This window comes from Podarcis cretensis, assembly GCF_951804945.1.
Source record: "Podarcis cretensis genome assembly, chromosome: 13".
In the NCBI taxonomy this organism is placed as follows: Eukaryota; Metazoa; Chordata; class Lepidosauria; order Squamata; family Lacertidae; genus Podarcis; species Podarcis cretensis.
Window position 1 is genome coordinate 30,275,187 of NC_137182.1, and position 22,293 is coordinate 30,297,479.

The 22,293-nt window shown below is 42.1% G+C and overlaps 2 protein-coding genes across 2 annotated transcripts in view; both read left to right on the forward strand.

Annotated features, from left to right (window-relative positions):
* Positions 1–22,293, forward strand: part of LOC307200216 (epididymal sperm-binding protein 1-like) — a 180,738-nt gene that overhangs the window by 27,702 nt on the left and 130,743 nt on the right.
* LOC307200543 (uncharacterized protein) lies at positions 5,379–21,766 on the forward strand (the record flags this gene model as incomplete). Its single annotated transcript, XM_079949079.1, has 5 exons — positions 5,379–5,594; positions 14,955–15,765; positions 15,870–15,931; positions 18,265–18,356; positions 20,818–21,766. Exons 1-5 carry the CDS (start codon positions 5,487–5,489, stop codon positions 21,764–21,766), a joined length of 2,022 nt encoding a protein of 673 aa, XP_079805205.1. The 5' UTR covers positions 5,379–5,486.

Below are 22,293 nucleotides of genomic sequence, written 5' to 3' on the forward strand. Positions count from 1 at the left end.
CCTGCACTGAGTAAACCTCTGCCAACCTCATCTCTACCCCACCCAGTAAGCAGCTGCCAGGAATCTAGCATTGCAGCTCTGCCCTTGTGGGGAAGACACTTCTGTTTGCTATCCTCCATAGGTGCAAACAAATTTCTTTCCAGAATCCTTTACTTCTGATATGAGCATCATGTCTTGTTTACATGTAATAATTATTTAGCTCTCAATCATCTTTCCCTCCATTCCAGTTAGACTGGAATATCTGCAGCTATTTGAATTTGTATATGAGGAGCAAGTTCAGTCTTTCCCCTTCATATAAGTAGTTATTCCCTTTTGTGTTTGATCCTGCCTACTAATGCAATGATTATACTGTACACACCTGACACGATCAGTGACATAGTGTGAAAATGAAGAACACTTGCTTGCACTGGCTTTTCGTAATCTCTAGTACAGCTGATTTAAAGGAGATCCCATGGTATCTGTACCCCTTTTAAACCATTTCCTTTCCGTCTATACACTGAATGTGTGGAGAGAGAAACAGGAAGTATGTTTCCCTCTTCTTGGATGGGCAGCTTTGCAGGTGTGCCGCAGGCCTCTTCTGTGAACTGGCATATTGCAGGCTAGATCGTCCTCCTGCCACCAAATTGGCCAATGATGGCAGGAATTAGAGGGCATTCCCCTGAGCGCGAGATCAACTGACCAATAGCATTGGTTGGCCCAGTGTTCAGGGCAAGGATAAATTTCTCGCTTGCTGGGCCATTTGGCCTCAGGAATATCCTTACCAATCCTGACTCCAGTGCTACGTCTGAAAGGAACTATTATGGATGCATATCCTTTTTTTAGAAAGATATTTATTAAGATTTTATATAATAGAACAAACATACAACAAAAGAAAAGATACATCAAAAAGAAAAAATACATCACAAAGAAACAAAAAAAGACAATAAAAACATAAACAAGAAAAAAATCCAATTTTTAACTTATTATCTATATAACCTTCTTTCTTGACTTCCTCACATCTCCCTTTTTTGTGTTGCCCTTTACACAATCAAGTTCAGCAAATTCTAACCCTCTTTCAGACCTCATTTATAATTATATATTTCAACCTATTATGTCTCCAATTTTTCTTCTCTTTTCAAAATCAGTTTTTACCTATTCTTTATAACTTAAACCCTTGTGCCATTTTGTTTAAGTTTGACATAATATTACTCTGGTCTTTTCCCCCTTTTCTTTTTAAGAATTTTTGCATACTCCTTTTAACTATATTGAGGCATCTAATCATAGCCTGCATTTTTATTAAGGCTTGATCAGGGCCTGCATTTTAAAATGAGCTTAAAGATTTTCAAATGTTAAATGCCAGGCAGAAGACCAGCTGCCTAAGAACCTTGGCAAGATGTTTATCCTCCTGGACAAGGGGCCCCCCTGATTTATAGCAGAAAACAATTCTCAAAGTCGTAAAAAGGGAATTACAGGCTGACAGCCAAGGTTACACTGACCCTACATATTACAGAAGATAAAAAAAGAGATAAACATAATTAAGAGTTGATAAATAGTAAAATAAAACCATGTGCCTCCCATTAAACTTGAGCCATATTTTCCTAAGGTTAAAAGGCCAAGAACAAATAGACTGGCTTGGCTGGAGAAGGGGAGTGTAAAGAGAAGAAGAGGTTTTCTTTCTATTTTATTTTGAGGCTGTAAAATGTTCCTTCCTTTTTTACTTTGAGAAGGTTTATTCTTCTAAAAGGCTATCTATGATAATGTATGAAATATATTAGCTTAAATGTAATTATGCAAAGGATTTAGAAACCAAGAAATGTTAAATCCTTATGCTAGATTCTTATTTCATATAGTTGGAAGAGACCACAGGGGCCATCAGCCCAGCCCCCCTGCCAAGCAGGAAACATCATTAGAGCACACATATGGTTGTCAGGCCTTTGTTTAAAGACCTCCAAAAGAAGGAGATCTTTCAATGTTGATGTGAACTCAAGATCCTTGACATCTGTTTAAGATAAAAATTTAAAACTATTAACCATCTGTTTTGGAGGGCAATAGGGCAAGGAGGGCAAGAGGTGAGCTGGTAATTAAGGTTCCTTGTTGAGACAAATGTAAGATATATGACTACTTATTTGTCATTTATAGATAGAAGAATATATAGCTTTTTGTTTCCCATAAAAGGCAAGAGGAAATGGGTGTATCTTTTGTGATTGGTTCTAGCAAACAGCCAATAGGAATTTCAACCAGGCTGATTGGACAGAGGCAGCCAAAGGAGGAGCAAGGGGGCTGGATTAAGGAAATATAAGTGCTGGCCATAACGGCAGGAGGCCAGGCCAGAGCTTGGTAACCATATACCACTGTGCCTCATATTTATTTGTCCGACAAATAAATTATTATTTTAATTTCTCTATTGCTGCGTTGAATATTTCATTCCAGCTAAGCGTTAACCACAAGCAGGGTGCTACAATATCACTGATGCCATATTCTCTTTAAATCCAACATCATTTTAACATTCAAACATTTTACAATGTTTCTGCAAGTAGTCTTTAAACTTCTTCCAGTCCTCTTCCATCGACTCTTCTCCCAGGTCTCGGATTCTGCCAGTCATTTCTGCCATCTCCATATAGTCTGTCACTTGCATCTGCCATTCTTCCAGGGTGGGCAAATCTTGTGTCTTCCAATATTTTGCGATAAGTATTCTTGCTGCGGTTGTTGCGTACATAAAGAATGTTCTGTCTTTCTTTGGCACCAATTGGCCGACAATGCCCAGGAGGAAGGCCTCTGGTTTCTTAAGGAAGGTATATTTAAATACCTTTTTCAGTTCATTATAGATCATTTCCCAGAAAGCCTTAATCTTTGGGCACGTCCACCAAAGGTGAAAGAATGTTCCCTCAGTTTCTTTACATTTCCAACATTTATTATCAGACAAATGATAATTTTTTGCAAGCTTGACCGGGGTCATGTACCACCTATAAATCATTTTCATAATATTCTCTCTTAAGGCATTACATGCCGTAAATTTCAAACCGGTGGTCCACAACTTTTCCCAGTCAGCAAACATAATGTTATGACCAATGTCTTGTGCCCATTTAATCATAGCTGATTTAACCGTTTCATCCTGTGTATTCCATTTTAACAGCAAGTTATACATTCTTGACAGTATCTTAGTTTTCGGTTCTAACAGTTCTGTTTCCAATTTTGATTTTTCCACCTGGAAGCCTATGGATGCATATCTGGGACCTGCACAATTAAGTATCTCAATTATTTCATTTCGTTTATTTATTTCATAAAATGTATATACCACTTGATTGTCAAAAACCTCAAAGCAGATTCCAAAAATGATCAAACAATAAACTCGAGAAAAATTCACAACCTTAAACACACAAAAATTAAAATACTAAAACAGATTCAAATGATCTCAGTTTTCTAAGCATCTGGGTAGGCTTGTCTAAATACGAATGTTATTAGCAGGTACTGAAAGGAGAACACAGAAAGCACCATCTTGATCTCAATAGACAGGGAGTTCTAAAGTGCAGGGGCTGCCACAATAAACAATTGAGTTCATATAAATCAGAAATGAGTATGATGTGGTGTAGTAGTACTAATACCACTAATCGAAGCAGGGTGGTGAGCTTATGTCTACTGAGCACTAGAAACCCGTTTTTGGACCAGATGATAGGGTGGGTCTTTCAGCTCCGGTGTGTGTGTGTCCACTTTCTCTTCGCACCTTGGCCACATGCCAAAAACATTATCTGAAACCCTATTTAAATTCCCCTCTCCCAACTTACTGTTAGGCACAGAAGTGGGGTAGGGGAAGAGGTAGAAGTTGGATCACACCTGTCCCATGTCATGATCCTTAATAGTGCTGTAATGCACTACAGATTTTCAATTGTTGGGAAGCTCATAGCTCCACTAGAACTCCCTTTTCACTCTCTGATCTCAAGGTTCAACTCCATAGCTTTGCTAGAACATGGACCAAGAAATGAGTGAGACATACTGTAGTCACAGTGATATAAAATTTTAAAGGGAGACCTTAATTTTCAAACAGAAGACACAGTTCTATGGTCCCTGACTAAGAGTTCCACTTAAAGCCTGATCAGGTATACTAACTCCTTTTCCCTGTATAAATCAGACATTTTGAACTACCAGAATTAATTACCTGGACATTTTAAGCCCAGCCCTCAGAAGTACTAGGCTTTGGGCAATGTAGCATTCCAAGGAAAGGTAAATAACCTTGGTATCTCTCTTGGGCTTAGGAGGCTGGTTGCATCATTCATACAGTTTAGAAAGCCAGCAAATTAGCAGCCACTCTCCCAGGATCATTTCCTTGAAGTGCTTATGAGAAGCTATATTACGAACACTCATTCACCATAGGTAAGAAGATGTCAGTTTCTTTATAAATATTTAGAGAAATGGTGCTAATGAATCCTGGGACATCTGTGATTGTGACAGTGACTTACTACAGGTAAGTTCTAGAACACTGCTATTCTTGGCAGCATTGTACCATCTTTCAATGCCCCCTTTGAATTTAAGGCAAACAAATTCATTAATTCAATGATTTTTAAATTGACTGTCAGTAAAAAAAAAAGTGAAGACTGTGTTCTCAAGCTAATGTAGTTTACTGTGTTGCTCTCCTCCCTTTTTATCCTAATTTAAAAGGTTGAGCTTATTTTTTGACAAAATATACCGCATCATCATATAGAGTGCATAAATGATGATTTATCACAAACATCCAGCTCTTTAATGTTATTTTTTATCATAATGGATTGTATCTATTCTAGACTAATTTGCTCTTTGAAATAGATGAAAAAGGCAATCATGATTTAACTAAGACCCAATGATTTATATGGGAATGAAGTCCCACTAATACTGAAATATTTCCAACTAAGTCATTCCCTCAGTAGAGCCATTGGCATGGGCGCAACCAAGTCCATAGTTTCCCTGGGTGTGCTCTGAGTAAGACAGAATATAATCCTTAAATTTAGTTTGAAGCCACTGACTTCATTCTATGCCACCTTGGAATGTGCTTTACCCTGATAATAAGGGTAAACAAATATAATCTCTCCTTATGTTTGACCGGACTCATTCAGTGGCCTTAGAATGCTGACTGTCTGTTGGTGATGGTGAATGGGAAACCTGGGGACAGAATTGAGTATCCTGAGGCATGGCATGGCAAGTTAGAACATGGTACAAGAGAATTCCGCACTGCAACATTTTGTTGTAGATACAAATGCCCTTCTCCTTGCTTAGGGAACAAGCTCAGGATGCCTGCACTTTCCATTTCAACTGCAGGCCTTTCATATTTAAACTAAGTTGTGACCTTCAGACCAATCACATTCCATAGCTTCATTCCTAATGTGGGGAACAAAATTGACCAACCTAACTCAAAATACAGTGTGCAGTTACAATTGGAGCTCATGTACAAAATGTTCTTGATATTTCTCCTGCACTAAAACGCATGTCCTCCCGGTTAGATTTTAAAGTTGGTGTGACATTTGTTGGATAAAAAGACAATGTTGGATATAAAAGAAGGAAACCAAACAGTCATCACGGAATTCATCCTCTTGGGATTTGGGAATCTCCCTGAGCTGCAGCCTTTTCTTTTCTTGCTCTTCCTGATGGTTTATATTGCGACAACAGCTGGGAACCTGCTGATCTTTTTCCTGGTTTGGGCAGATCAGCACCTGCACACCCCCATGTACTTCTTCCTGGGGAATTTGTCTTGCCTGGAGACTTGCTATAGCTCAATCATCGTGCCCAAAATGTTGGCCGATTTACTAACTGGTGTTGGTTCCATTTCTGTTAGTGGATGCATAGCCCAGTTTTATTTCTTTGGCTGCTGTGTAGCGATAGAAACTTTTCTCTTGGCAGTAATGTCTTATGACCGCTACCTGGCAATATGCAGTCCTTTGCTCTATGCCACTATTATGCATAGAAAACTATGTTTTCAGCTCATGGCAGGAGCATGGGTAAATGGTTTGGTGGCTAATAGCATTGTGCTGATTTTCATGGTTCAGCTATCCTTCTGCGAACCCCGTGTCATAGATCATTACTTATGTGATTATTTCCCATTGGAAAAAAAGTCGTGCAGTGACACAAGCATGATTGAAATCCTCGTCCTTTTCTTTAATTTCATTTTTGTCGTCATCCCATTTCTATTGACTCTCACGTCTTATGCTTGCATCATCACCACCATCTTAAAGATCCCATCCACCACTGGAAGGAAAAAGGCCTTTTCAACCTGCTCCTCTCATTTAATTGTTGTCTGCCTATTTTATAGTGATTTAATCATTGTCTACATGCTGCCAGACACACCGACCCTGAGAGACCTCAATAAAGTCTTCTCCATTTTCTATACAGTCTTGACTCCTTTGCTCAACCCTCTCATCTACAGCTTGAGAAACCAAGAAGTTCACAGAGCCCTGAGACGAGTTTGGAAGAAACTGACAATTTCTTTTTCCAATGAGTGATTTGAACTCTTCCATTTTCTTTATCAGGTAGTTCAAGTATCCATGTCTGCAAAACCCTGTGTCCACTGCGATCTTTCGTTTCACAGTGAATGGTAGGGGGATTATAATTAGAGGTGTTTTTTAAAAAATTCATGATTAAACATAAATTCTGCCCGTGAACGAATTCAGGAATAGAATTGAGGTATGGTGATGGTCTCCAGGTTTGCCCAAGGTGGGGTGGCATAATTGGAAGCCTCAAGAAGGGAAGACTGGGTGGGCTGTGTACCACCATATTTTCTGGTCTTCTTCATGTGCTGAATCAGATAGATGCAGTTCTACTTAGAACAGAACCACTGAAATTCTTGGACCTCAGTTAGTCATATTCATAGCTTTCCATGGGTTTATTCTGAATAGAACTGATGGATACAAGCCAATAACTTTTGTCTTAATCATTTCCCTCCAAGAACTGGCCTTCCATTTCTGCTGTTTCTTGAGCTCCTGTGTGACTTGCAGTGTTTTGGGGTAAGTGGCACACTTAGATAACAGCGTATGGGAAGTCACTAGTCACAAGAAGAAAAAAGGGGCAGACTTCCAGGCACTTAGGAAAAGTGTAACAATTCCCAATCAGGTATATAAATCACCCATGCAGTGTTTTTTCTTTGTGCTGGGAGGTCTCCCATTTTAAAGTCATCTGCTGAACTTTAGGATTGAGTGGGAATTTAAATCCAGGTATCCTCAGCATAGCATCATGCTTTAAACCCACTCCAGTTGTAGCACTGTGTTGGCTGGGGCTGATGGGAATTGCAGTCCAAATCCTCTTCATGGAACCAGGTCAGGGAGGTCTGCTCTAACCACTCTACAACACTGGCTTTTCACCAAGGAAGTTTTAGAAGAAGTGCTAATGAGTCTCCGTAATATTCTCTGTCTTTTTAAAGGCATGAGTTTATATATTCTAATCTTCAAAATGTCCCCAAGTGGACAATGGAAAAACAAACAAACACTCCTTGTAATTATCCATATTATGTGCTTTGTCAACCTTTCAAAATTGTACTTGCGTGCTGTGTTTGCAAAGGTTATGGTGATCTGATGTTTTGTTTATATTTTAACAAGAATATAAACCAATAAATGAAATTCTCTCCTCTTCCCAATAGCACTGGAGTCATGTCAGACATGGGAAATGGAACAGTTGTTTAGTTTTTTCTTGGTGTACTAATTCCACCAATCAAAGCATTGTGGTGAGCTTATGCCTACTGAGTTCTAGGGATCCGTTTCTGGACCATAATAATAATAATAATAATAATAATTTATTATTTATACCCCGCCCATCTGGCTGAGGTTCCCCAGCCACTCTGGGCGGCTCCCAATCAGTGTTAAAAACAGTACAGCATTACATATTAAAAACTTCCCTGAACAGGGCTGCCTTAAGATGTCTTCTGAATGTCAGGTAATTCTTTATCTCTTTGACATCTGATGGGAGGGCGTTCCACAGGGCGGGTGCCACTACCGAGAAGGCCCTCTGTCTGGTTCCCTGTAGCCTCACTTCTCGCAATGAGGGAACCGCCAGAAGGCCCTCGGCGCTGGATCTCAGTGTCCAGGCTGAACGATAGGGGTGGAGATGCTCCTTCAGGTATACAGGACCAAGGCCGTTTAGGGCTTTAAAGGTCAGCACCAACACTTTGAATCGTGCTCGGAAACGTACTGGGAGCCAGTGCAGATCTCTCAGAACCGGTGTTATGTGGTCCCAGCGGCCACTCCCAGTCACCAGTCTAGCTGCCGCATTCTGGATTAATTGCAGTTTCCGGGTCACCTTCAAAGGTAGCCCCACGTAGAGCGCGTTGCAGTAGTCCAAGCGTGAGATAACCAGAGCATGCACCACTCTGGCGAGACAGTCCGCGGGGAGGTAGGGTCTTAGCCTGTGTACCAGGTGGAGCTGGTAGACAGCTGCCCTGGACACAGAGTTAACCTGCGCCTCCATGGACAGCTGTGAGTCCAAAATGACTCCCAGGCTGCGCACCTGGTCCTTCAGGGGCACAGTTACCCCATTCAGGACCAGGGAATCCTCCACACCTGCCCGCCTCCTGTCCCCCCAAAACAGTACTTCTGTCTTGTCAGGATTCAACCTCAATCTGTTAGCCGCCATCCAACCTCCAACCGCCTCCAGGCACTCACACAGGACCTTCACCGCCTTCACTGGTTCTGATTTAAAGGAGAGGTAGAGCTGGGTGTCATCTGCATACTGATGAACACCCAGTCCAAACCCCCTGATGATCTCTCCCAGCGGCTTCATATAGATGTTAAAAAGCATGGGGGAGAGGACGGAACCCTGAGGTACCCCACAAGTGAGGGCCCAAGGGTCTGAACACTCATCCCCCACCACCACTTTCTGAACACGGCCCAGGAGGAAGGAGCGAAACCACTGTATAACAGTGCCCCCAGCTCCCAGCCCCTCTAGACGGTCCAGAAGGATGTTATGGTCGATGGTGTCAAAGGCCGCTGAGAGATCCAGCAGAACTAGGAAACAGCTCTCACCTTTGTCCCTAGCCCGCCGGAGATCATCAACCAGCGCGACCAAGGCAGTTTCAGTCCCATGGTGAGGCCTGAATCCTGATTGGAAGGGATCCAAATGGTCCGTTTCCTCCAGGCGTGCTTGGAGTTGTTCAGCAACCACCCGCTCAATCACCTTGCCCAAGAATGGCAGATTTGAGACTGGGCGATAGTTGGCCAAATTGGCCGGGTCTAAAGATGTTTTTTTAAGAAGCGGTTTAATGACCGCCTCTTTCAGCGGGTCTGGGAAGGCTCCCTCACAGAGGGAAGCATTCACCACCCCGCAAAGCCCATCGCCCAGCCCTTCCCGGCTCGCTTTTATCAGCCAGGATGGGCAAGGATCAAGGAGACAGGTGGTCGGTTTCACTCGTCCAAGCAGCCTGTCCACATCCTCGGAGGTGACAGATTGGAATTGATCCCATATAACAGGACCAGACAGAACTCTAGCACTCTCCCGCCCTGGCCCTGCTCCCACTGTGGAGTCTACCTCCTTCTGAATCTGAGCGATTTTATCTGCAAAAAACTTTGCAAAAGCATTGCAGGAGATCTTGGGGTCCCTACCAGGCCCCGGTGGTACAGGTGGTTCCGATAAACTGCGAACCACCTGAAAAAGTCTCCTGCTGCTGTTTTCTGCAGATGCAATGGAGGCGGCGAAGAAGGCCCTCTTCGCCGTCGCCATTGCCACTTGGTAGGCTCGACATTGAGCTCTAACCCGTGTCCGGTCTGATTCAGAATGAGTTTTCCGCCACCGGCGCTCTAGCCGTCTCAACGATTGTTTCATCACCCTCAGCTCCGGGGAAAACCACGGGGCTGTCCGGGCTCCATGCAATCGGAGAGGGCGCTTCGGAGCCAGACAGTCAATAGCCCTGGTTAACTCCGCATTCCAGCGTGCCACCAGGGAATCAGCTGAAAGGCCATCAACTTGGGATAAAGCATCCCCTACCACTCTCTGGAAGCCAATTAGATCCATTAAGTGGACCAGATGATAGGGTGGGTCTGTCAGCTCAGGGGGGGGGGGGAGAGTCCACTTTCTCTTTGCACCTTGGCCACATGCCAAAAACATTATCTGAGACCCTCTTTAATTTCCCATCTCCCAATTTACTGTTAGGCACAGAAGCTGGGATGGGGAAGAGGTGGAAGTAGGATCACACCTGTCCTGTGTCATGATCCTTAATAGTGCTGTAATGCTGGGTGTGAATCTGGATTATAACTGTGGATCAATGAAGATGATGGACTTTTCAGAGCTAGCCAACCTGACTGGAAGAGTCCGCGACCAGAAGGAGGAGGTGTACCTGGAGGAATGGATGAAATTCAAAGACTATTTACTTAAATAGGCTAAGCTAATTTTGTTGGAAAAACTTGCAAATATCAGATAGGCTTAGGATTTAAATGTGATGTTAGAGAATAATATGTTTAATGTTAAAATGAAAAGAAAGAAAGATGTTAAGCGATTAAGTTAATTTTATGGGAAAATTGGTTTTGGAAAACTGTTACAATGATATACACTGAAACTTAGCCAGGGGGATTTGAGGAAATCACTTAACAATGTTACTAAGATTGGATCAAGTATAGTTAAGATCTATGTTTGTTTGGCTGTTTAAAATTTTTGGAAAACCAATAAAATTTTTGGATATATATATATATATATATATATATATATATAACTGGACCAGGGCATCAGTGCAGTTGAAATTACCTGAATATGAAATATGCCCCCAAGTGCTGTTTTTTGGATAATTTTTTTTTGTCAAAATCTAGGTCCTTAAGAAATGTGTCTTAGTTTATTACAACTAATGCAATTGCATGCTTTCTTTATGGCAGGGGTGGAAAATGTTATCTGCTTGATGGCCACTCTCTTTCTGAGTAAACTTCAGTCTGGGGAAGGGCCGTAGAAAAAGTGGGCCAAGCAATCAATACATATTTTTTTACTTTCTGCAGTAGGTTAAATTTTACACACAGAACTCGCTTTGCTTCATCCATGAACACAAAAGGGATTATCGGAGTTCAAGGACTTTTGGAACTCATGGGGAAGAGATCCCAACAGGAGGGGGAGCCAAAGCCAATGATGAGCAGAGCTAGTCAATTCTGCTTTGGTCCCCATCCGCCTCCATGTTATGTTCTACAACTGGCAAGACTGATAATAAGCAGAAGAAAGCTGCCATAAGCAGTGCCTTCCCCTGGACTAGGTGCAAGAAGGCAGGCAGTTGGGAGCTGGTTGAGGGAAGAATGAGGTTGGTGGGGCAGTGCCCTATTTGCTGCAATGGAGCAGCCTTCATGACAAGCATTCATCTTCAAAAACAGTGTTGTGATGAGTGCTATGCCATTCCTTCTATGTCCAGTGCTCAGGTGGTGAGTGTTGTTGCTAATGTAAGCAAATCAGCCATACACATACAGTAGGGAGGTATCAATGGGCTCAGGGTAGGTTCAAAGTTTCCATAAGGATGATGATCTTTAGAGGGTTTTTAAAATACTTTTTTATTCAGTTTTACACTACACATTTAAATTCAAACAATGGACATGATAATCAACATTTAGGATTCCCTAAATCCTTGGACTTCCCTCCAGCCTTCCATGGTTTCCATTTCCATTCTTTTTCAACTGCATCATATATTTTCCCCATTTTTCTTAAAATCTTAGTTTATAGTACATTACAAGTGTTACTCAAATCTGTTTTAGTTGTTTACAGTATTTTCTTAGATAATTTGTAAATTTCTCCTATTCCTTATTAAAGTTTCTTTCTCCCTGGTTTCCAATTTTCCCAGTCATTTTCATCATTTTGGCATAGTTCATAATCTTCTTCAGTCATTCGTCTCTGGTTGGGACTTTATCTTCTTTCCATCTCAGCATGATAATCCTTTGGGGAAAACTTGGGGAGGGAATGAGTTGGCCCAGCTTATGAAACCCTTGATGAGGATGGCTTAATTACTCTATTACAGTGGTACCTCGGGTTACATACGCTTCAGGTTACAGACGCTTCAGGTAACAGACTCCGCTAACCCAGAAATAGTGCTTCAGGTTAAGAACTTTGCTTCAGGATGAGAACAGAAATCGTGCTCTAAATAAGAATGTTTTTAGAAGGTACTGAAAGGAGTACACAGAAAGCACCATCTTGATCTCAATAGACAGGGAGTTCTAAAGTGAGGGGCTGCCACACTAAACAACTGAGTTCATACAAATCAGAAATGAGTATGATGTGGTGTAGCAGTTGTTGTTTAGTCGTTTAGTCATGTCCGACTTTTCATGACCCCATGGACCAGAGCACACCAGGCACTCCTGTCTTCCACTGCCTCCCACAGTTTGGTCAAACTCATGCTGGTAGCTTCGAGAACAGTGTCCAACCATCTTGTCCTCTGTCGTCCCCTTGTGCCCTCAATCTTTCCCAACATCAGGGTCTTTTCCAGGGAGTCTTCTCATGAGGTGGCCAAAGTATTGGATCCTCAGCTTCAGGATTTGTTCTTCCAGTGAGCACTCAGGGATGATTTCCTTAAGACTGGATAGGTTTGACCTTCTTGCAGTCGATGGGACTCTCAAGAGTCTCCTCCAGCACCATAATTCAAAAGCAGGTGTAGTAGTTCTGATACCACTAATCGAAGCAGGGTGGTGAGCTTATGCCTTCTGAGCTCTAGGAACCCGTTTTTGGACCAGATGATAGGGTGGGTCTTTCAGCTCGGGGGGGGGGTCTGCTTTCTCTTTGCACCTTGGCCACATGCCAAAAACATTATCTGAAATCCTCTTTAAATTCCCCTCTCCCAACTTACTGTTAGGCACAGAAGCGGGGATGGGGAAGAGGTAGAAGCAGGATTGCACCTGTCCTGTGTCATGATCCTTAATAATGCAGTAATGCTGGGTGTGAATCTGGATTATAACTGTGGAGCAGGGCATCAGTGCAGTTGGCATTACCTGAATATGAAATACGCCCCTTAATGGGCTGTCTTTGACCCTGGTAACAGACCTTGCTTTATACGTATCCCGGAAAGTACAAGCAAATATCTGGAACTCTTAATATTAAATTAAAGGTCAGCACCCTGATCCTGTGTTACTTTCCAACCAAGTTTAATCATCACTTCATGTAAAAAGGAATTGCATTTTGCTAGATGATGAAATGAGTGAGACACAGTGTAGTCATGGTGATATAAGATTTTAAGGAGAAATCTTAATTTTCAAACAGAAGGCACACATCTTCTATCCCTCATTCAAAGATCCACTTACAGCTAGATCAGGTATACTAACTCATTTTCACTTTCTGATTAGTATGTGTCTATGGAAAGTGGTTGTGTTCACAGTTCAAGCTTGGGTAATTAGGTCCACCTGTAACCTTGCTGTCTGAAGCAGCATCTGTATACTCTGTCTCTTGTTTGTGAATATTTTTATTAGGTATAGGGGTTAGCAGTAAAAATGCATTCATAACACATGCACGTTTGACTACGCAAAAGTTTCCAATCCTCTCAGGAATGTGCATAGAACACATGTAAGTGGCGGAGACACATATGGGTTCAGCTGTATACTTTGTAACAGTGTTTCTGTGGGGCTGGATCATCCCCTCAGTGTTTGTAGTCCAGGACTGCCTGTTACTAATATATAGACAAAGCAGTCCAAGTTAAATAGTTCCCAGTCTCTTTCTTTTTCAATGGGAGCAATGTTAGCAAGTGCCTAGCTCTCCCTCTGGAAGCAAATGGAAGTTGAAAATGTTTTGGCTTGACTAGTTCATGCCCCATGAACTTCAATGAGTTTCTTGCTGTACAGTTAATCACAGTAGCAAAGCAAAAGGAAAACAATATTATCTTGATGGCTCTGCCTGACCTTAAATTTTACAGTATGCTCAAAGTAGAATTAATTTTCTGGCAGTTTAAAGTAGTTGACATTCTTGCTGTGAACAAATGTCGAGGGAGATTACACATTCCTCTAGGATAAAAGGAGTAAATAACCCAAAGAGGAGTGCTAAGCACCCCTCTAGGATCAATGGGAAATAAGAGCGATGCCTTTGGGACATCATGATCTAGAAGTGTTCCGATTGATTCCCTGCATTGTTGATAGTATCAGCCTGAAGACAGGTACTGGAGTTAAAGATGTCAAAGGATCTTTTGAACCTTCAGGCTCTGCTATTGCTGCTGAGAGAATTCCCAACACTGCGCATTCTACAGTAGACACGTTTAAAGGTAAGGCAACCTTTCTCACATATTTACAGAATGGGAAAAGACAAGGTCCACATTTTATCACCACTGGATATTTTTGATATTGCTTATTGATGTTGCTTTTTGATATTTTGATATTGCTGTGCAAAATCAATTCAGCTTCAGAATTTAATAAAACCCCTGAGATCTGCCTTGCAATACAATCTCAAAGTCTTGAGTAATCCTGTGGTGCTGGGTGATATGTGCCCCTCTTACTACCCCCCCAAAAAAACCCCCATCCTCCTCTGCTAGCGGAGGAATGAGAGAGAGAGAGAGAGAGAGAGAGAGAGGCAGAGAGGAGGAGAAGAAGCAGCAGCAGGAGCAGCAGCAGCTGCTGCTAAGTGTGTGGCTAAAAATATCCAGTTACAAAATTCACATTGTGAAAGCCACACCTATACATTTTCTAGTTTCTTTCAAATACGCTTTCAATTTAGTTCTACCCTTTTTCTCCTTTCTTTTTTTGTTTTCCAATGTTCAGGTCTTATCTACATTTCGTGCTGGCAAGTGCAAAATGGAGCAATCGTAATGATTACAGAATTTAGGTGATAAATCTGGCTAGCAGAAAGTGAATGGTGTTCAAACACCTCACCATTGTAAAATCACACTCCAAACCTAGAATTACATATTACATAGATTGCTTCAACACTGCCGTAAATTAAATCCTTCCATTCTTGTTTTCCAGTGTGCAAATCTTATCTACATGATCTCCTGGCAAGTGCAAAATGGGGCAAATCAAACCATGATCACAGAATTCATTCTCCTGGGGTTTGAGGGTGGTCAGAATCTGCAAACTGTTCTCCTGTTGCTGTTTTTGGCGATTTACATTGTGACCATCTCTGGGAACCTCATCATTGTTCTTCTTGTTGTGTCTGACCAGCACCTTCACACACCCATGTATTACTTCCTAGGGAACTTGTCTTGCTTGGAGACCTTCTACAGCTCCACCATTCTGCCCAGGATGCTCTATAGTCTCTTTACAGGGGACAGGTCCATTTCATTCACTGCTTGTGTCACACAGTTTTACATTTTTGGCATACTTGTTACTACAGAGTGCTTCCTCCTAGCCGCAATGTCCTTTGATCGTTACTTAGCCATATGTAATCCATTGCATTATGCTATCCAAATGACAGACAGATTGTGTCTTCAACTGGCTGTTGGTTCCTGGGTGAGTGGGGGCTTAGCTGCCACCATAACCACATCTCTCATGTCCCAGTTAGTCTTTTGTGGCCCTAATAAGATTGACCACTTCTTTTGTGATATTGGCCCAGTCATTGACTTGTCATGCAGTAATACGCATACAATAGAAACCTCAATTTTAATATTGTCATCGCTATGTGCCTTTCCTCCTTTCCTGTTGACCCTGGCATCCTATGTTTGCATCATCACCTCCATCTTGAAGATCTCTTCGCGTTCCAGCAGGCAGAAGGTTTTCTCTACTTGCTCCTCTCACCTGATAATGGTGACAGTTTTCTATGGGACACTGATTATAGTCTACATTGTACCCAAGACAAGCATCCTGAGAGACTTGAACAAAGTTTTTTCTCTCCTGTACACCATATTGACTCCCCTTCTCAACCCCATCGTATATAGCTTAAGAAACAATGATGTCAAGGAGGCCCTTAAAAAGGGTTCTATGAAATTTGCAATTCATACAGGAATTTAGAAGATGGGCTGCAAATTTCACAGCACCATTTATTTATTGGTAATATTCCTCACATACTTCTCTGCTTAGATGCAGATCTCTGGAGCAGTTTCAGCAATAAGGCTCACTTAGTGGGTGTGGGGGATTATGACGTAAAATATTTATTAAGCATTTCCATACCAGCCCATCATGGGTGGTATAAATAATAAAGATAATTCATGTGATAAAATAGATTCTCCCACTAAAATCTCTGAAGCACTTTGGTCAAGAAAGCTGCTTACTTCTGCATCTTGACTGTCTGTTGGGACTGCTCAGAAAAATAATTTTGGATTTTTTTTTTTAAATGAAAATCTAGGTCCTTAAGAAATGTGTCTTAGTTTATTACAACTAATGCAATTGCATGTTTTCTTTATGTCAGGAGTGCGGAACATTTTCAGACTGATGGCCTCTTTCCTTCTGAGCAGAGTTCAGTCCGGGGAAAGGCAGTAGCAAAAATGGACCAAGCAATCAATACAATTTTTTACTTTCTGCAGTAGGTTAATTTCTACACGCTGGAAGAGGAAGACAGTATAGAGTTACAACAGGGGTTTGCAGGAGGTTACAGCTCAAAGGTAGATGGGAAAGTTGAGAAATAATAGCTAACCGACATGTTGTCATTAGAAAGAATTCTAGACCCACCATCTTTCAGAACATGGCGAGCCTTAAAAGTAGGAGAGCAAAGAGGTCAAAGGCTTAGCAGCACCTGTAAAGGAGGAGATAATGACGACAAACGAGGAAGTGGGAGAGACGGTGTGTGTGTGGAGATTCACTCAGAACAATGGCATTATCCCAGAGTCTGGGTTCTATAGCCTCTCTCTGTAGATTTTTTTTTAATAAAAAAGGACTGTAAGAAACTTTTCCTTGTCTTTATACTTTCCTGGGCAACCAGGATGACAGCATCCTGACAGACACAGACCTCTTTTTGCTTCATCCATGAAAACAAAAGGAATTGTCAGAGTTCAAGGACACATTCCAGTCATCTGAAAACACTCACTGAGGTTTCTATGCAGGATCAGTGGGAGGAAGGAGGCCTGGAAAGAGATGTGTGCGGCCAATGAAGTGTTGTGGTGTTTGGGGAGTCCCAAGATCCAAACAGAGAAACTTGGAGGGACCCATTTGGCTCCTAGACATGAAGTTCCCCAGCACTTTCCTACACTGTATGCTCTCATAATGTACATTGCGTGGCTTTCTTTCCCAGTTTCTTCCCAGTGTGTTGACTTTCTTCCCAAACTACATGACAATACATTTTAAAACATTTATCTGCGCTTTAAAACAACCCCTCCCAAAACAATATAATAATTCTAATAGGTAGGAGCAGATAAGAAGAGGGATGGAGGAGGAATCAACCTTTCTCAAATTCAAAGCAAACACAGTTGATCCAAACAGGATGGATCACAATATGGAACAGATCAATGGGATATTCAGAATCTGTGGAATAGTGGATGACTTTACCAGGTGGCTCAGTGGTTTTCTCACTGCCTTCATCCTTAACCCCTTTCCCCTTTAACACTTTTAAATAAAAATGTCTATCTGTCTACAGATCTATCTGGGCAGCCATCATGTGGTGGTCCTTGCTGTCACACACTTACTCATAGAGCAATCACCCTGAGAGCGAGGAGACTTGATGACGTTATGTCACTCTCAGGGGGAATTGTATGGGAAAAACATGGCTGCCCCATGTAAACAATGGTGGCAGATATATTTTTCTTAGTCCCATCCCCTCTGAAAACAGGGATGGACCAGACTTCAGGGGGTCGATCCATGCCTAGGTAAGAAACAATAATAATGCCAAAAACATATTCCGCTCAGTATAAATATTAAGATCCCATACATGAATATTTCTAACTAAAACCATTTTTTGTATTTGGATATCCAGTCAAATCTTGTTTAGGGATGGAGGTGAAACACTATTGTGTGGCCCATTTACACAGTTTAATAGGAATAATATATTCCATTTGCCACTTGCTATACTTTCCCCCAAAATACATTTTCCCCCATTTCTGAAAGGGAGACAAGTGGAAGTGGCAGTGGCAGTAGTTGGTTGCGGGTCTAGTGGTGTAAACTCCAGTGTGAGATGCTTCTCCTCAAGGAGCACTGTGCTCCAATTGGGGCCTCTATATTAAGCTGGGGACACACCCATCTCTGAGGGATCCTTTTTGCAATATTCTCCCCAGTTCGTACATTATAATCTCTGTATAAATCAGACATTTTGAACTACGAGAATTAATTACCTGGAGATTTAAAGCCTGGCCCTCAGAAGTACTAGGCTTTGGACAATGTAGAAATCCCATGGAACGGTAAATAACCTAGGTATCTCCCTTGGGTTTAGGAGCTGGTTGCATCATTCATATAGTTCAGAAAGCCAGCAAATTAGCAGCCACTCTCCCAGGATCATTTCCTTTAAGTGCTTATGAGAAGCTGTTTTACGAACACGCATTCACCATAGGTGAAAATATGTCAGTTTCTTTATAAAGGATTTGGAGAAATGGTGCTAATGAATCCTGGGACATCTGTGATTGTGACAGTGACTTACTACAGGTAAGTTCTAGATCACTGCTATTCTTGGCAGCATTGTACCATCTTTCAATGCCCCCTTTGACTTTAAGGCAAACAAACTCATTAATTCAATGATTTTTAAATTGACTGTCAGTAAAAAAAGAAAAGAAAAAGTGAAGTCTATGCTCTCAAGCTAATGTAGTTTACTGTGTTGCTCTCCTCCCTTTTTATCCCAATGAAAGAGGTTGAGATTATTTTTTTGACAAAATATGCCACATCATCATACAGAGAGCATGAATGATGAAGATTTATCATGAACATTCAGCTCTTAAACACAGTCATGATTTAACTAAGACCCAATGATTTATATGGGAAGGAAGTCCCACTAATATTGAAATATATCCCACTAAGTCATTCCCTCATTAGAGCCATTGGAATGGGCACAACCAAGTCCATGGTTTCCCTGGGTCTGCTCTGAGTAAAACAGAATATAATCCTTAAATTTAGATCCAAGCCACTGATTTTATCCTATGCCACCTTATAATGTACTTTAACCTGATAATAAGGCTGAACCATTTGAAAACGAAGATAAGCTCTCCTTATATTTGACCAGACTCATTCAGCGGCCTTAGAATGCTGACTGCCTGTGGGTGATGGTGAATGGGAAACCATGGGGACGGAATTGAGTATCCTGAAATGAGGCATGGCATGGCAAGTTAGAACATGAAACAGGTGAATTCCGCACTGCAAAATTTTGTTGTAGATATAAATGCCGTTCTCCTTGCCTAGGGGACAAGCTCAGGATGCCTGCACTTTCAATTGCTGATTTCAACTGCAGGTCTTTCATATTTAAACTAAGTTGTGACTTTCAGACCAATCACATTCCATAGCTTCATTCCTAATGTGGGGAACAAAATTGACTAACCTAACTCAAAATACAGTGTGCAGTTACAATTGGAGCTCATGTACAAAATGTTCTTGATATTTCTCCTGCACTAAAATGTATGTCCTCCCGGTTAGATTTTAAAGTTGGTGTGACATTTGTTGGATAAAAAGACAATGTTGAATATAAAAGAAGGAAACCAAACAGTCATCACAGAATTCATCCTCTTGGGATTTGGGAATCTCCCTGAGCTGCAGCATTTTCTTTTCTTGTTCTTCCTGATGGTTTATATTGTGACAACAGCTGGGAACTTGCTGATCTTTTTTCTAGTTTGGGCAGAACAGCACATGCTGATCTGCCCAATCAACGTGCCCAAAATGTTGGCTGATTTGCCAAATGGCATCGGTTCCATTTCTATTAGTGGATGCATAAAAGGTAAAGGGACCCCTGACCATTAGGTCCAGTCGTGACTGACTCTGGGGTAGCGGCGCTCATCTCGCTTTATTGGCCGAGGGAACCGGCATACAGCTTCCTTCCGGGTCATGTGGCCAACATGACTAAGCCACTTCTGGTGAACCAGAGCAACGCACGGAAATGCCATTTACCTTCCCGCCGGAGCGGTACCCATTTATCTACTTGCACTTTTGGCGTGCTTTCGAACTGCTAGGTTGGCAGTAGCAGGGACCGAGCAACAGGAACTCACCCCATCACAAGGATTCGAACCACCGACCTTCTGATCGGCAAGCCCAAGAGGCTCTGTGCTTTAACCCACAGCACCACCCGCATCCCTTCCAGTGGATGCATAGCCCAGTTTTATTTCTTTGGCTGCTGTGTAGCGATAGAAACTTTTCTTTTGGCAGCAATGTCTTATGATCGCTTCCTGGCAATATGCAGCCCTTTGCTCTATGCCACTATTATGCATAGAAAACTTTTGTCTTAATCATTTCACTCCAAGAACTGGCCTTCCATTTCTGCAGTTTCTTGAGCTCCTGTGTGACTTGGGGTAAGTGGCACACTAGTTACAAGAAGAAAAAAGAGGCAGACTTCCAGGCACTTAGGAAAAGTGTAACAGTTCCCAATCAGGTATAGAAATCACCCAATCAGGTATCACCCAATCAGGTATATAAATCTTTGTGCTGGGAGATCTCCCATTTTAAAGTCATCTGCTGAACTTTAGGATTGAGTGGGAATTTAAATCCAGGTATCCTCAGCATAGCATCATGCTCTAAACCCACTCCAATTGGAGCACTGTGTTGGCTGGGGCTGATGGGAATTGCAGTCCAAATCCTCTTCATGGAACCAGGTCAGGGAGGTCTGCTCTAACCACTCTACAACACTGGCTTTTCACCAAGGATGTTTTAGAAGAAGTGCTGATGAGTCTCCGTAATATTCTCTCTCTTTTTAAAGGCATGGGTTTATATATTCTAATCTTCAAAATGTCCCCAAATGGACAATGGAAAAACAAACAAACGCTCCTTGTAATTATCCATATTATGTGCTTTGTCAACCTTTCAAAATTGTACTTGAATGCTGTGTTTGCAAAGGTCATGATCTGATGTTTTGTTGATATTTTTACAAGAATATAAACCAATAAATGAAATTCTCTCCTCTTCCCAATAGCACTGGAGTCATATCAGACATGGGAAATGGAACAGTTGTTAAGGATTTCATCCTACTGGGATTCTCGAGTGTCTCACATAGCCGGATCCTTCTCTTCATACTCTTTCTGTCCATCTATGTGGTTACACTATCAGGGAACAGCCTCATCATTGGCATCACTAGCATTGACTCCCGGTTGGCCACACCCATGTACTATTTCCTGCGGAACCTTGCAGCCATTGACATTTGCTACATCTCCAGCACGGTTCCACAGCTGCTAGTCCATTTCTTGAGCCAAACCCAGTCAATCTCGCTTCTGGCCTGTGCTACCCAGAACTACGCCTTTTTTGCCTTTGGTGTGACTGAATGCTTTCTTCTGGCTGTCATGGCCTATGACCGCTATGTGGCTATCTGCAACCCCCTAAACTACATGCTGGTGATGGGGCAGGGAGCATGTGCTAAGATGGCGGCTGCTTCATGGGTCTGTGGTTTCCTCCAATCAGTGGTCCTCACAGTGTATACCTTTCATGTGCCCTTCTGCAAGTCCAACCGTATTGACCATTTCTTCTGTGAGGCCCCTCAGGTGCTCAAGTTGTCCTGTTCTGACACTTATATGAATGAAATGGTCATCTTTGCTGTGGCTGTAATGGTCCTTATTATCCCCCTCTCCCTAGTCTTTGTGTCCTACACCCGCATTGTGGGAACCATTTTTCGCATGAGCTCAGCAGCTGGGCGCCTGAAGACGTTCTCCACCTGTGCTTCACACCTCATAGTTGTCTCCCTTTTTTATGGGGCAGCCATTTTCATGTACATGAGGCCCAAATCCACCCACTCAGCCAATCAGGACAAGATGATCTCCCTGTTCTACTCTGTCATTACCCCTATGCTCAACCCCATTATCTACAGCCTCAGGAACAAGGAAGTGAAGGGGGCTGTGATGAGAATCCTGAGGAAAACACTGGACTCTTAGGCTGTATCACTGAAACAATAAATTGATTCTGTCAATACTCAGATATTGTCTCCCTCTATTTGTTTGCTTATATCTCTGGGACCAATCTGTATCATTTCCCAGAGGGGGGGGGGGATAATGCATCGGTCTCAAACTTTTTTTAAGACTTGTGTGCATACTTACATTTCTTAGCAAGTATTGTGGGTGGCACCCACATTGGTCACTTCTCTTCACCCTTCCCCTGTTGGGCTTTTTTTTTTAAAGGATCTGGGTCAAAGTTGGATATACAGTCATACCTTGGAAGCCAAATGGAATCTGCTCCGGAAGTCCATTGGACTTCCAAAATGTTCGACTTCCGAGGCACAGCTTCTGATTGGCTGCAGGAGCTTCCTGCAGCCAACTGGAACCTGCAGAATCCCTGCCAGATGTTCAGCTTCCGAAAGAACATTTGCAAACTGGAACACTCACTTCTGGGTTTGTGGCATTCAGGAGTCAAAACGTTCAACTGCTAAGGCTTTTGTCAACCAAGGTACGACTGTAGTAGAATT